General features: G+C 42.0%; 1 protein-coding gene across 1 annotated transcript in view; it reads left to right on the forward strand.

The window, feature by feature from the left end:
* The first annotated feature begins 6,366 nt into the window (after positions 1-6,366).
* CD180 (CD180 molecule) overlaps positions 6,367-13,822 on the forward strand; it is a 47,245-nt gene continuing 39,789 nt past the window's right edge. The window contains exon 1 of the mRNA XM_033929964.1: positions 6,367-6,486. Within this exon, the coding sequence (XP_033785855.1) occupies positions 6,403-6,486 (84 nt within the window). The 5' untranslated portion in view covers positions 6,367-6,402. The remainder of the gene's footprint in view (positions 6,487-13,822) is intronic.

Consider the following 13,822-nt stretch of genomic DNA (forward strand, 5'->3'; position numbering starts at 1 on the left):
TGTATATTCAGTCTGTATATCCTGAAAACCTGACTGGCAAAGGGTACTCCAGGACAGAGTTGAAAAACACTGCCCTAGAATACATCTTCACTAAAGTCTCGTACAAATACTTTAAACAAAGCATTTTACATGCACATAGAGGGTAATTTTATAACAGGGCACCTGGTTAAAGACTGTGAGTAGTTGATTAAGTGGTCGAATGGGATGGTGGTGAGTTTATAGGGGAATGGTCTTGAGAAAGCAACAGCGAAACATGTTAGAAACATAGAACATAGAAGATGACGGCAGAAAAGGGCTACAGCCCATCAAGTCTGCCCACTCTGCTTACCCACCCCCTGTCTATGCCTTAATGACCCAATTTCCTTATCTTGACCCTCGTTGATCGTGATTCCCTGATAAGAGACCACTAAGATAAGTGTAATCGCTAAATTATATTTAAAATATTTAAAGTAGATAAAATATTAATAAAATTAATGATTAACCCCCCTCCCCCTTTTACTAAACCGCGATAGCGGTTATTAGAGCAGGGAGCCGCACTGCTCCCGATGCTCATAAGAACTCTATGACCATTGGGAGCAGCGCAGAGCATTCAGCACAGCTCCCTGAACTAATAACCACTATTGCGGTTTAGTAAAAGGGGGAAGGGGGTTAGTGATGTAGTGGGCAATGAACCTATGATGAACTGACACGTAACTCTCAGGGCAATGAAGCTTCGAGTGGTGTTGTTGAGGTTCAAAAAATTTGAAATTTGATGTGAGGTAGATATAATCTTCTGTTGGTACCTTGCAGATGCAGACATTTATGTCTCTGTTTATTTGAATTAAATATGCCGCCTTCCTTACAAAGAAAAGGCAGTATACAAAGACAAAAAGGAAATTAGAAATGGAACTCTATCAAACAGGACTAAACTACACTAAACCTTAGGCTTATATACCGCATCTTCACTATAACAGTAGAGCTCGGCACAGTTTACAAGAAAATTACAAAGGAGAACAGATACAATATGGATTTGGAATAGTATGGACAGCATAGGAAGCCCTGGGATCAGTGGCCTGAAATGGTGCTGCTATTTGGGTTTCTGCTAGGTATTTGTGACCTGGATTGGCCATGACTGGAAACAGAAAACTGGGCTATATGGACCATTAGTCTGACCCAGTATGGCTGTCGTTATGTTCTTATCTAAAAGAAAAAAAGGTAAAATGAAAAAAAGAGAAAGACAAAGTCTGAATCTGTCACATCCCTCCAAACCAGAGCCCCCATATGCTTGGGAGAACAGGCGAGTTTCCAAAGCAGCTTTGAATTTGATTTGATTTTAATACTTGATATACAGTACTGTGATATAAAACCACAGTGTTATAGCAGAAAAAGCAGGGACGTGTCAATTTGGGGAAACGGTGGAAGAGAGTAGAGGCCGACTGAATTTCAGTTTAGGCACAAAAATTGGCCCAACCTCCACTTTCCCCTCACTCACCTCCCCTTTCCTCACCCCCCCCCCCACACCCTCACTGCTGCTGTCACCAATGCCAACAGCTTCCAGCCTCCTTTCCCCCCTCCTAGACCCACCCATCAGCCAGTTCCCCTCCCCCAAGACCTACCTTACACACCCTAGTGATCCTTTGTCATACAACACTGCTGCTGCAGGTCTCAGTGAGCATCTTGGGATTGGAGCCAGTATAGGCAGAAGCAATTTGTTAAAGTTTCCTTTAAAGTTTATGCATACATGTTTTGTTTTATCAATGTGCTCAGTTTGAATACTGACTTATTTGAATTGTGGTTTATGAAATTACTAAAACCAAAAGAGAAACTGCAGAACAGATGTACTTGATGCAGGTACTTTATTGAGTCAACCAAAACGTTGTTTAAAAAAATGATCCACCTTTGTTTTAGAGAAACCGGGACCCGACACGGTCCATGTTTTGATTAAAACATCCTCCTCAGGGGAGCAGGGGTATCCTTTAGAAGGAGCAAAGTGGAGCTCAACAACATACAAGAGAATCCTGGCACCTGTGAAACTAGTCGTGCAAGGGGGGGTCACCTTAGTGAGGATCGTCTCCGAGCAATACTGTGGATGAATTTTATGAAATTACTACCATAGAAAATAATTAGTCATTCACATGGGACATTCCCAGACCAGCCAATAGAACTCCACCCAACCTCTGCAAAACAGAAATGCAATGTTTCACAATTCAGACTCTGGTGCCACATCAACAGCAGCAACACAGACATCCTCCACTACCAAATACTGTGTAAAGCAACACAAAACCATGCAGACACCCAAAAGGTTACATATATTTCCTGGTCTCCTTGTCCGCCTTTTGTGTTCTGTTTCTTTTATTTCCTACTTTCCTATTGTTTGATCAAGTTCCCTTTCCACAACGGACAGTACATATCAAAATACACCCCCCCCTCCCCCGGAAAACAAAACAAAACCAAAATACTAGGACCAATTCCAAGAACTCAGACTTGGCAAACCCCTACCTAAAACACCATTACTGCAAATGTTAAGAATACCAATACAACTCAAGTTGAAAAAGGAGAATAAATTGCTACATATTGCTATACAGAACCTAGATTTTATTTATTTATTCAAATTTTTTTTCTATTCTATTCTCCCCAAAGAGCTCAGAACGGGTTACAGGTTAACATACATAATACTAATACTAACAAAATAGGGTACCCACTTTGAATTTGCTGCTCCTTCACAACTACAAGTTGTGGAAATGGAAAAAGGACCAAACCGTGGAAAACTGGAAGGAACACAGGAAATGCCAAAAAGAATGTCATCGAGTGGTTAGGAGAGCGAAAAGGGAATACGAAGAAAGACTAGCAGGGGAGGCAAAAAATTTCAAATCGTTCTTCAAATATGTTAAAGGGAAGCAACCAGTGAAGGAAGAAGTAGGACAGTTGGATGATAGAGACAGAAAGGGAGTGATAAAGGAGGAAAAAGAGGTAGCTGATAGGTTAAACAAGTTCTTCTCATCAATCTTCACAAGTGAGGACACATCCAGTGTAACAGAACCCGAAGAGATCTTCGATGGAGACCAGGAAGAAAAACTGTCGACAATAGAGGTGAGCCATGAGGATGTCCTCCAACAGATAGATAGATTGAAAAGCGCCAAATCACCAGGCCCGGATGGAATCCACCCAAGGGTACTAAAAGAACAAAGAAATGAAGTAGCGGAAATACTCCAACGAGTTTGCAACCTATCCTTGAAAACTGGCGAGGTCCCAGAGGACTGGAAGATAGCAAATGTTATACCTATCTTTAAAAAGGGATTGAGAGGTGACCCGGGAAACTACAGCCCAGTAAGTTTGACATCGGTTCCAGGCAAGATGTTAGAAGCACTGATAAAGGACAGCATCTGTGAGCACATTGAAAGAAATGAACTAATGAAAGAGAGCCAACATGGCTTCTGCAAAGGAAGATCATGCCTAACAAACTTACTGCACTTCTTTGAGGGGGTAAACAGCCAGATGGACAAAGGGGAACCCATAGATATCATTTATCTCGACTTCCAAAAGGCCTTTGACAAGGTACCCCATGAGCGGCTTCTTAGGAAGCTGAGGAACCATGGGGTAGAAGGGGACGTACACAGATGGGTTAAACACTGGTTGGCAGGCAGGAAGCAAAGGGTTGGAGTGAAGGGCCACTACTCGGACTGGAGGAGGGTCATGAGCGGAGTTCCGCAGGGGTCGGTATTCGGACCGCTGCTGTTCAATGTATTTATTAATGACCTAGAAACGAGGACGAAATGTGAAGTTATAAAATTTGAGGATGACACTAAACTCTGTAGCAGGGTTAGAACTGTGGAAGAATGTGACGACCTACAAAGGGACCTGAACAAACTGGAGGAGTGGGCGAATAAATGGCAGATGAGCTTCAATGTAGGGAAATGCAAAGTCATGCATATAGGGAAAAAGAACCCGATGTTCAGCTACCAAATGGGGGGATTAGTACTAGAGGGAAGTAACCTTGAAAAAGACTTGGGTGTGCTGGTGGACACAACAATGAAGTCAATGTCACAATGCGCAGCAGCCTCAAAGAAGGCAAACAGAATGTTGGGTATTATTAAGAAGAGTATTACAACCAGAACGAAGGAAGTCATCATGCTGCTGTATCGCGCGATGGTGCGACCGCATCTGGAATACTGTGTCCAATATTGGTCGCTGTACCTAAAGAAGGACATGGAGATACTTGAGAGGGTTCAGAGAAGAGCGACAAGAATGATAAAAGGTATGTAAAACCTTTCATACGCTGAGAGGCTAGAAAGGCTGGGGCTCTTCACCCTGGAAAAGCGGAGACTCAGAGAAGACATGATAGAGACTTACAAGATCATGAAGGGCATAGAGAAGGTGGAAAGGGACAGATTCTTCAGCCTATTGGAAACTACAAGAACAAGGGGGCACTCAGACAAATTGAAAGGGGACAGGTTTAGAACCAATGCTAGGAAATTTTTCTTCACTCAGAGGGTGGTGGACACCTGGAATGCGCTTCCGGAGGCTGTGATAGGACAGAGTACATTAAGGGGATTCAAAGAGGGATTGGACAAGTTCCTGAAGGATACGGGGATTGAGGGATATAGATAAAGGTAGAGATAGGTTCATAAAAGGGTATAGATAGAAGAATAATGAGGATTGAAAGGTTTTAGTCAAAGGATCACTTACAGGTCATGGACCTGATGGGCCGCCGCAGGAGCGGACTGCTGGGCGCAATGGACCCCTGGTCTGACCCAGCGGAGGCAACTTCTTATGTTCTTATGTTTTGCAGTGTAATGATGTAACTCCCTCAGCTGTACACCATGTTTCTGCCACTAGAGCTGTCAATTACCAATGGAGAAACGCCCACCATTCCACCTCACGGCTTAATCCATTAGGAACTACCGTCTGCCAGTGGAAAATCCAAGTCTGCTCCTGGCGGTAGTACTATTATTATGGGGGTGGGGTCAGGGGTGGAGTTTGGGCAGGCCAAGGACAGAGCTTGGACATGTCTACTCAGTTAATATTTGTTAGACCTAGGGGGTACTTGGCTTGAAAATGTTGATAAACACTGGTAAAGATGGACCAGGGTGGACAGGAAGGCAAATTATGGCGTATATCAGCTGGGAGTAGGATAGTCAACTGTGGTGATAAGTTGGGGTTGGGGAGTAAGAGAGACTGGTGGGACTTGCAACGCTACCCCTAGCATTCCTTTCACCCACATGTCCTTCCTGTGTGGCATTTAATTTACCTATGTACTCCCTGTGCTCTTCATGTAAAACAGCCTGTACAGTTGTGTTCAGAACCCACCATGCTTTAATTTCTTTTATAGGGACTTGGTAATTTGTGGCGAGTCAAGCACCCTCAATCATTTTGAAAAGTTGACTCCTATAGTATGAATGCAGAATGATATTTGCAACATATATATTTGCATACTGGAGACACCATTTCACTCAAGGAAATAAGAAACTTTGCTCACACTTCTTTGGCAAGGCTTTCTCTGGTGATAGAAGGAGAAATGTTGGTCATGAGGCTGGTGGGCAGGGGCAAAAGATGCTGCACACAGTCCAGGGGATAGAGAGGGAGAAATGTTGAATGTAGCAGTAGAGAGAGTTGGAGAGATGCACCCTGGATCCCTCTCTCTCCCTTTCCCAACTCCCTTTGCAGCAAGGGAGGTAATGAGAGAGAGACAGAGAGAGAGAGACGTTACACATGGTGGGTGGAAGAGAGAGGAAGAAATGCTGTGCAGGGGTGGGGAGGAGAAAAAGAGTATGTTTTGTGTAGTTTAATTTTGTGGCCACCATTATGTATTGTTAATAAGATTATATTGTGTGTATATGAAAAATGAATAGAAGAAATGGCATGTATTATTAGTACTATTATTATGGGGGCGGGGTCTGAAGAGAAGCTTGAGCAGGTCTGGAGTGGGGTCTAGGGCGGAGCTTTAGGAGCCCACTCGTCAAACAAAAAAGTGTTCTGCTGCCTATGATTATATACACACATCTACTGAAAAAAAAGAGGAAACGGAATTATGTGGAATGAAAGTGAACGGTCGATCTCATTTTATGCAGTGGACGTTCCTCTCCGTTCCGGTTCTGATCAGCATGTGTTCAGTGTGTTTCTTTTGCTAATTTGTGGTTGTTCTTTTACTTTAAATCTTACCAGCAGCGTGGCTTGCCTTGCAAGAGAAATATTATTCAAAAGACTACAGTTTAAACAGCAGAAAACACAGAAAGACGTCTGAGTCATATCAAAGTAAGTTTCTGCTGATTGGACTGCATAGTTGCATTAAAGTTCAATCGGAAACTATTTCCCTTTGGGAGGGGCTTTGCTTTACCACACTGTCAGGGTAGCTGGGCATTCAGTTTCTACTATCTTTTCACTGGAACAGCTGAGTTTGGCTACTGAATTTAGTTCCTCTGCACAATGGATTTCAATAAATATTTTTATGGAGTCATCATTCTTTGCCAAGTCAGTTCTGCATCTGAAGCAGATACAACATGCAGAGAGGTAAGCCAGAGATTCAGTATGTCTTCCTTTCTTCAGTCTTATATTGATATTTGAATATACGTGTATACAGTATATTTCATTGCTTGAAAGGATATCAGCTCATTTTAGTACTTTGGAGATCTTTTACAAAAATTTAGCACGTTATCTGGAGCAGAGCCCATGAGCTAAATGAGTTAATCTTAGTAAAAGACCTCCTTTATCTTTTTATTTTATTTTTTTTTTATTCATCTATTTATTAGAACAAAGTATCATGCTTGCAATGAAAAATACCAAAGGGACCCTTTTACTAAAACATGTTTGAAAAAGGGGCATAGTGTGGTTTAACCCAGGGCCTTTCTGCCACTAAGGGCCCTTTGTACAAAGCTGTGACAGCAAGTCCTGGAACGGCAAATGTGACGCAGCCCATAGGAATTGAATGGGCTATGTGTCACATTTACCGTGCAGAAATTGCTACCACAGCTTTGTAAAAGGGGGCCCATTTCTAATGTGGTCTTAATTAAGGCAGTTGTCAATTTTTTTTCAGGTCATGTGCTAATGCTCACATGACCTAAAAAAAAGTTAATACAGGAGCACTTACTGCTTCCTATGTAGGAGGCGCTAAGTACACCCACATTAAGTTATTTGAGAAGCATGCACTAATGCAAACATGTTAACTGAATAATGCTTCCATGCCATAACCCCTGCCAAAAATATTTTTTTAAAAAAATAAAAGTAATGTGCTAGCAGATAGATTACTGCGAAATGCTTTAAAGTGTTTTGCGCTAAGCTTTTTGCACGCTACACATGCATTAGGGTGTAACATCCTTTAGCAGAAGAGCCCCATAGAAACATATTAGCAAAAAGTAAGAATAAAAGCATAAGAACATAAGAGTTGCCATACTGGGACAGACTGAACGTCCATCAAACCCAGTATCCTGTTTCCAACAGTGGTCAAACCAGGTCACAAGTACCTAGCAAGATCCCAAAGATTAAAGCAGATTTTATCCTGCTTATCCTAGGAATACGCAGTGGATTTCCCTAAGCTATTTCAATAATGGCCCATGGACTTTCCTTTTAGAAATTTATCCAAACATTTTTAACTCTGCTAAGTTAACTGATTTCACTACATTCTCCGGAAACGAATTCCAAAGTTTAATTTTTTCCGGTTTGTTTTAAATCTACCTTAGTAGCTTTATTGCATGTCCCCTAGTCCTAGTATTTTGGGAAAGAGTGAACAAGTGATTCACATCTATTTTATAGACCTCTATCATATCTCCCCTGAGCCGTCTCTACTTCAGGCTGAAGAGTCCTAGCCACTTTAGCCTTTCCACATAGGGAAGTTGTCCCATCCATTTTATCATTTTTGTTACCCTTCTCTGTACCTTTTCTAATTCTGTTATAACTTTTATTACAAGACTTCCAGACCACTGGTCGCAGCATCGGAACCCCATGTTAAGCATTGATTTGCATTTGAATGGCTTACAAGGAAAGGCAACTTTCTTGATTCATCCCCCGAAGAAGATCTGTTCAAGACTGAAATGCTCTTTCTTACCAGTGAGCGTCGGGAATAGTATTGAACAATACCAGTGCTGGTGATGGCTGATTCCACCTAGATAAGTTTTGCCTTTTTCTTTAAGCGTATTTTAAATGATAGTATGGTGGTTTTGGCATATTTCACCCTAGTTATGCACATTGAATGATTTAAATGATAGGGTTTCATATTATATACATAAAAAATATTTTTGTCCAGCACTTGTGGATAAAACACTTATATGGAAGATAGGAGGATTGCAGCATAAATGACTACAACATTTCTATCCAGGATGTGAACCTGGAATGATATATAGATCATAATAGGTCCTATGATCTGATCATTCAGCACCTCAAATCCCAAGTGAAAGACACATACAATTTTTCTAAATAGAAACATTTACAAAACTGATATAAAATTGAAATAATATGACATTTTGATGAAGATTTGTTGGAATCAGGGCAGGATTAATCAATAGGCCAAGTAGGCACGTGCCTAGGGCCCGAAATGGTCAGAGGGGCCCGATGAAGGAGGGCATCAACATTGTTTTTTCCAAACGGCGATGGGCCCCTCCAGCATTGATTGGCAACGCGGGCCCACCCTGATCAGCAACGCGGGCCCCACCCCGATCGGCAATGCGCCCCCCCCCCCCCCATCGACGGAAAGTAAAACAAGCATGCAACGCGGGTAAGAAAGGCAACAGGAACTGTAATTGTGCAAGCGGTGCTGCTTGCCCAAAGCTTCCCTCTGACGCAGCTTCCTGTTTCCGCCTGGGTGCATGGTGGGGTGGGGCGGGGCAGGGGGCCCAGTGTGCTTGTGTGCCTAGGGGCCCTCGACGAATTAATCCTGCCCTGGTTGGAATGAGTTTGGAATGGTATTTCTGCAGTAGCTATTAGTAGTACATTAAAGGATTTAAAAAAATTTTGATACACAAAGGGCTCCTTTTCCAAAGGTGCGCTAGCGTATTTAGCGCATGCACAAGATTAGCGCGCGCTACAGCACACGCTAGCTGAAAAATTACCACCTGCTTAAAAGGAGGTGGTAGCGGCTAACGCGCACTAAAACCGCTAGCGCACCTTTGGAAAAGGAGCCCAAAGTTTTATATGAACATCGTATTACCCTCCGTTTTCTCCTTTATATAACTTTTTTCTTATGCAGCACAAGAATTGCACACAGTATTTGAGGTGCAGCCGCACCGTGGAGTGATACTAGGGCATTATAACAATCTCATCTTTCTTTTCCTGATAATTCCAAACATTCTATTTGCTTTCTTAGCTCTCTCTGCCACACTGAGCTGAGAGCTTCAACATATCCTCGGTGATGACATCTAGAACATTTTCCTGGACATGATGGGGGAGGGGAGGAGATACTGAGCCATAAGAGTGGGGGTGGAGGAAGAGGGAGGGGAAATACCGTAAATTGTGGAACTATATAGGAGAGGCAAATAGGGGGTTGCAAGAAGATGAGTGAAAGGAGGATAGTGAATGCATATGTAGAAATGTGGCAGTGGGGAGTAGATGAAAGATGGAAAGGACCACTGCTTTTTAACATATCTATCAATGATCTAAAGATAGGAATAACTAGTGAGATAATTAAATTTGCTGATGATACAACATTGTTCAAAGTTGTTAAATTGCAAGAGGCTGGTGAAAAATTGCAAAAGAACCCTGGGAAACTTTGGGCATCAAAATGGTAGATGATGTTTAATGTGAGCAAGTGCAAAGTGATACATGTGGGAAAGAGGAACCTGAACTATAGCTATGTGATTTAGGGTTCCATGTTAGATGTCACTGCCCAGGAAAAGGATCTAGGTATTATTGCTGAGGATATGCTGAAGGCCTCAGCTCAGTGTGTGGCAGCAGTTAAGAAAGCAAATAGAATGATAGGAATTATCAGGAAAGGAATGGAAAACAAAGATGAAAATGCTATCATGCCTTTGTATCGCTCTATTGCACTTTGAATACTGTGTGCAGTTATGGTTACTGTATCTCAAAAAAGATCTAGCGGAATTAGAAAAGGCATAGAGAAGGGTGAGGATAATGATAAAATGACGAAACAATAAAATGACGAAACGATTTCCCTATGAGGACAGGCTAATGTGGCTAAGGCTCTTCAGCCTGGAGAATAGATGGCTCAAAGGTGATATGATAGAGGTCTATAAAATACTGAGTGGAGTGGAATGAGTCAATGTAAATACTAGGACTAGAGGTATGCGATGAAACTGCTAAGTAGTAGATTTAAAACAAACTGGAGAAAATATTTCTTCACTCAATGGGTAATTAAACTCTGGAATTCATTGCCGGAGAATATAGTGAAAGCGGTTAGCTTGGAGAGTTTAGAAAAGGTTTGGATAATTTCTTAAAAGCCTGTACGACATTATTACGATAGCTTGGGTAAATTCACTGCTTATTCCTAGGATAAGCAGCATTTGTTTTTCTCCTTGGGATCTTGCCAGGAACTTGTGACCTGGGTTGGCCACTGTTGGAAACAGGATGCTATGTTTGATAGATCTTCGGTCTGTATCACTTTGCTCGAGAAACTGTGGGGATATGTCAAAGTCTAATACTCACCTAGGGCCACTAGAGGTCTCTGTAGTCCTATGGGCAAAAGATCCTTACGGTCTCTATAAAAGTTGTACAATCATATAAAATAACAAAGAGAGTTTAAAAAATATTACATACTTTAAAATGAAGTACTAATCAAATAGAAATACAAGAGAATTTATGTAGTTGTAAGGCTAGATGGAACTGAAACTTTCTCACAGTAGAATAGGGAACCAATATTATGAAAAATGGCACAAGTTAGATGATATGCTCCAGTGAACCGAACATTATTTTCCAGAAAATTAAATCGGTCTTTGTGCTCTAGCAAATGAATGGAACCAGTTTGTTTATGAGGTTTAGCCCTATTTGGATTCACACCTCTTTCTGAGAAATGGGTGTATAGACCCCTAGGATCCAAAAAAGATATCTCTGTCTGCAGTGGCGTACCTAGGGGGGGTGGGGGGGCAGTCCGCCCCAGGTGCACGGGCCCAAGGGGTGCACTGCTGGCATGCCACCGGGGAAAGGCTGCCATAGCAATCATCTGAAAGAAGCCGGCGCCAGTTCTCCCTCCCTCCGAATTCACCCTGCTTTTTTTCCCGCGGGCCGACCAAACTATAGCCGTTCGACGTCAATTCTGGCATCGGAGAGGACGTTCTGGGCCAGCCAATTGCTGCCTGGCAGGCCCGGAATGTCCTCTCCGACGTTAGAATTGATGTCGGAGAGCCTGAGTTGGTTGGCCCGCGGGAAACGAAGCAGGGCGATTTCGGCGCAGGCCTGTTTCCAATGGCCAGTGGCAGCCTTTCCCCAGCGGTGGTGGCAGCATGGTGCTGGTGGCAGCAGTGGCATGGGGGAGGGCAGGGAGAAAGAAAGAAAGGGGGGGAAACAGGGAGCCAGAAAGAAAGAAAGGTGGGGACAGGGATCCAGAAAGAAAGAAAGGGGGGGGGAAACAGTGATCTAGAAAGAAAGAAAGGGGGCAGGGTGAAAGAAAGAAAAAAAATGGGGCATGGGGAGAGAGAGAGAAAGACAGACATAGAGAAAGAAAGGGGGCATGGAGAGAGAAAGAAGGGGGCAGGGTGAAACAAAGAAAGAAATGGGGCACGAAGAGAGAAAGAGAAAGACAGACATACAGAAAGAAAGGGGGCATGGAGAGAGAAAGAAAGAAGGGGGCAGGATGAAATAAAGAAAAAGATGGGGGAGGGAATGAGGTCTGGAGGAGAGGAAGCATACAGGAGGCTGAAAGAAGGGAATAAATATTTGAAGCAACCAGAGACTGATGAAATTACCAAACAAAGGTAGGAAAAATGATTTTATTTTCAATTTAGTGATCAAAATGTGTCGGTTTTGAGAATTTATATATGCTGTCTATATTTTGCACTATGGGCCCCTTTTACTAAACTGCAATAACAGTTTTTAGCGCAGGGAGCCTATGAGCGTCGAGAGCAGCGTGGGGCATTCAGCGTAGCTCCCTGTGCTAAAAAACACAATCGCGGTTTAGTAAAAAGGGAGGGAGTATATTTGTCTATTTTTGTATAGTTGTTACTGAGGTGACATTGCATAAAGTCATCTGCCTTGACCTCCTTGAAAACCCATGGAATATAAATGATAATTAACATTTTCTCTACGTACAGTGTGCTTTGTGTTTTTAAAATTTTATTGTTGGTAGATCATTTTGACTTGGCCACGAAGGTAAGGGGGGAGGGAGGGGAGCTGCTGAAAAACATCTAGTAATCCTTGCAGGCTTGACTGTGCAGGGAATTATTTTTGTAAAATCATGTTTTGTTATGTGACTAGCATTATTTAGACTTTAATTTTTATGAATGAATAGAATGAATATTATATAAAATTACTTGCTTGTTTTTATGTGCGTGCGCTGAAGGAAAGAGGAGAGAGAGTGGGCTGAGGACGCTGAAGGGAAATGGGGAACAGAGAGTGGGGAAAAGACACTGATTTATAAATTGACAATTGTACAGAATATTGTTTCTTTTTATACTTTATTATAAACAATTCAAGGCTTGTGTGGATGGAATCAGGTGGTTTGCGGGGATGGGGACTGAGCTTACGGGGATTAGTCCAATAAAATGGTATTTTCTTATTTCTCATTATTTGTTTTATTTTTATTTGTTAATTTGTAAAGTGGTGATTGTTATGTATCAGTTTTTTCAAATTTACATCTACTGTCTTTATATTTTGCACAGTATTAGAGGACATGTATTACTGTTTTTGTGGTGTTGCATTGTATGCAGAGTCTGGTTTCTTGGCAGTTCAGTTTAACTTTTGTCTACATATTTCTATTTTTAGATTGTGATTATTCCATATTGGGCAAGGGTGTATCTGTCTGTGTGTATGAAAGGGACATGGCTTTCTGATAGCATTGACTGTACAGGATCAATTGACTGTGCAGGATCTGGTTTGTTTAGTTTTACAATGTATATGTTGGTGTTCTAGTGCTCACTGCAGTGTTTAAGATGCTGCATTTTCCTAGGTACACTCTTGTTGTGCAATATGTAGATTGTTACTAAAAATCATATTTTTCATATAGATGGGGGGTGTCAAAAAATGATGGGCCCCGGGTGTCACATATGCTAGGTACGCCACTGTCTGTCTGTTCTATGTATTAAATTCAGGCTTGAGAGGGTTGAGTTTTGTGGTATCAGAGGGAGGTGTATTTTCTTTTAATTCCAAGAATAGGAGTCAGAATATAAGAGAAGAACTCCATGGCATCATGGAATCGAGAGAACCTGTGAGAGGCAGCCAGGAAGGTTATGCTCCTAAGGGTGTTCCAGGAAAGGAGGAGACCAAGCTTTCTCTTAAAAGGAGAAAAAAATGTTTCTCCAAAGTGTTGAGAGGAATCAGAAGGAGACTCTATAGAGAAAGCTACAGAAGGGTAGTTGTGTCTTTGCAAAGGGTACATTGGTCTTAGATCACTGTTATAGCAAAATATATTTTTTGTCTGTGAAGGAGGAGATAAGGGGCTTAATTCATTGGACAACTGATCATTGAACTAATGATAGGAGGTGCTAGGAGTTGAGGTAGTGGAGCTGATCCTAATCTAGCTATTTTGCGATGAAACATAGAAACATGATGGCAGATAAAGGCCAAATGGTCCATCTAGTCTGCCCATCTGCAAAAAACATTTATCTCTTTCTCTCCCTAAGAGATCCCACATGACTATTCCAGGCTTTCTTGAAATCAGACACAGTCTCAGTCTCCACCACCTCTACTGGGAGACTGTTCCATGTATCTATCACCCTTTCTGTAAAAAAGTATTTCCTTAGATTACTCC

The sequence above is a fragment of the Geotrypetes seraphini genome, chromosome 1, assembly GCF_902459505.1.
Source record: "Geotrypetes seraphini chromosome 1, aGeoSer1.1, whole genome shotgun sequence".
NCBI classification, from domain to species: Eukaryota; Metazoa; Chordata; class Amphibia; order Gymnophiona; family Dermophiidae; genus Geotrypetes; species Geotrypetes seraphini.